Source organism: Geospiza fortis, unplaced genomic scaffold (genome assembly GCF_000277835.1).
Source record: "Geospiza fortis unplaced genomic scaffold, GeoFor_1.0 scaffold806, whole genome shotgun sequence".
NCBI classification, from domain to species: domain Eukaryota; kingdom Metazoa; phylum Chordata; class Aves; order Passeriformes; family Thraupidae; genus Geospiza; species Geospiza fortis.
Window position 1 is genome coordinate 91,002 of NW_005054722.1, and position 2,373 is coordinate 93,374.

A 2,373-nucleotide genomic window follows, 5' to 3' on the forward strand; every position below is an offset into this window, starting at 1 on the left:
TCCAGGGGAAGCCTATGGCACAAGGAAGACTCCTCTCCTCTTGATGAACTGAGGATTGATTGTCTGAAGGGTGGTGATGGATTGAGAGGTGGGAATTTGGGGGAGAGATGTATTGTATTGGGAGAATTTGGTGGGGGGAAGGAGGAAATGTTTTTTGCAAGGTTTTCATTTTCCCTGTGTGTGTTTCTTTTTATATGTAGTTGTAGTGTAGTTAATAAAGTTTTTCTTTCCTTTATTCCTAAGCTAGAAGCCTGCTTTGCTTATTTCCTGGTCACGTTTCACAGCAAACACCAGGGAAAGTGTATTTTCATGGGGCACTGGCATTGTGCCAGTGTCAAACTATGACACCATGGAAGGTCCCTCAGGAGTTTTGCTTCCCAATAACTCATTAATTATTAATTAACGGGGTTTTCCCGATGATGACAAATTCTGGGAAAACCCCAGCATCTCCAGAACTTCCAGGGAAGAAAGATCACTCAGCAGGGACAGCTCTAGACCACAGTTCTGCCTCCCAATAACTCATTAATTAATAATTAATGGATTTTTTCCCCAATGACTGTCCCCTCTTTAACACTGGGGACACAACTAGGGTCACCTCCCCTCTGCAGGACCCCAGGGTGAGCAGGGACAGCTCCTGGCCAGGGATGGTCCCTCAGGAGTTCTGCTTCCCCATAACTCATTAATTATTAATTAACAGGGTTTTCCCAGTGATGAGTTCTGGGATCCACCCCAGCATCTCCAGAACTTCCAGGGAAGAAGGATCAGTCAGCAGGGACAGCTCTAGACCACAGAGTTTTGTCTCCCAATAACTCATTAATTAATAATTAATGGATTTTTTTCCCCAATGACTGTCCCCTCTTAACACTGGGGACACAATTGGGGCCACTCCCCCTCTGCAGGACCCCAGGGTGAACAGGGACAGCTCCTGGCCAGGGATGGTCCCTCAGGAGTTCTGCTTCCCCATAACTCATTAATTATTAATTAACAGGGTTTTCCCAGTGATGAGTTCTGGTGGCCACCCCAGCATCTCCAGAACTTCCAGGGAAGAAGGACGAGTCAACAGAGGCATCTCCAGACCACAGAGGTTTCCCTCCCAATAGCTCATTAATTAATCATGGCATCAATAATAACATTCATTAATGTTTTTTCCCCAGTGACTGTCCCCTGCAAGTCCCAGGGGACACAACTGGGGTCACCCCCTCTGCAGGACCCCTCAGGGCCCACTGAAGGTTTTGTTTCCCAGCCCACACAGAATCCCTCAGCCTATTCCTCTCCTCCATAACTCATTAATGATGAATTAATTAATTAATTTCCCCCACCTGAGCCTCATGTCATAGGACGCCAGGTCTCCCTTGTACTCCATGGGTGTGTGGATCTTCCCTGCAGGACACGGAGCGGCGTCAGGACATTGTCCCAGTATCCCATAAAACCCTCCCCTGGCACAGCCTGAGGGGACAAGGACAGGGACAAGGACAGGGACAGGGACAAGGCTCAGGTGCTCACCAATGATGGCCACCTTGCTCTCCTTCATGGAGTCCACCACCCGGTCCAGCTTCTCCTCGGACGCCGTGTTCTGCACCTCGCTCAGGTGGTGCTCGTCGAAGATCACGGGGACATTGCCAGCCTGGGACAGGGACAGGGACAGGGCCACCCGCGGTCACCTCAGGGACACCACAGGGGGACACCAGCCTGGGCCGTGCTCAGGGACAGGAGGGAACCGGGATCACCTCATTGATGGAATCCTGGGACATTTCCCTTGGGAAAACCCTCTGAGGTGACCCCAGCACTGCCAAGGCCACCCCTTGGGATGTCCCCAAGTGTCACACCCACAGGGCTGGCCAATCCCACCAGGGATGGGGATTCCCCCACTACCTTGGGGAGCCATTTTTAGGAGGAATTAGCCCAATACCCCAAATTATCTCAAAATCCCAAATCCCTCCAGGAATGGGGACCCACCCTCTGTCCGTGGGCAGCACCAGTGGGGACAGAGGGCACAGGGACACTCAGGGACACACAGGGACTCTCAGGGACACTCAGGGACACTAAGTGACACGCAGGGACACTCAGGGACATGCAGGGACACAGAGAAACTTGCAGGGACACTCAGTGACACGCAGGGACACGCAGGGACATTTAGGGACACTCAGGGACACGCAGGGACACACAGTGACACGCAGGGACACACAGGGACATTTAGGGACACTCAGGGACACGCAGGGACACGCAGGGACACGCAGGGACACTCGGGCCAGCTGCTGCTGGTGTCCCCTGGCCATGGCCATACCTTGAAGACCTCCTTGACAGCGTGCATGAGCTCCGGGCCCACGCCGTCCCCCGGCAGCATTGTCACCTGGAATGTCCCCTCAGCCCTGT

General features: G+C 52.8%; 1 protein-coding gene across 1 annotated transcript in view; it reads right to left on the reverse strand.

Annotated features, from left to right (window-relative positions):
* The window catches only part of IDH3B (isocitrate dehydrogenase (NAD(+)) 3 non-catalytic subunit beta), an 11,069-nt gene extending 8,696 nt beyond the window's left edge, over positions 1-2,373 (reverse strand). The window contains exons 1-3 of the mRNA XM_014311288.1: positions 2,285-2,373; positions 1,504-1,624; positions 1,320-1,380 (exon numbers count right to left, since the gene is read on the reverse strand). Of these exons, the coding sequence (XP_014166763.1) occupies positions 1,320-1,380; positions 1,504-1,624; positions 2,285-2,344 (242 nt within the window). The 5' untranslated portion in view covers positions 2,345-2,373. The remainder of the gene's footprint in view (positions 1-1,319; positions 1,381-1,503; positions 1,625-2,284) is intronic.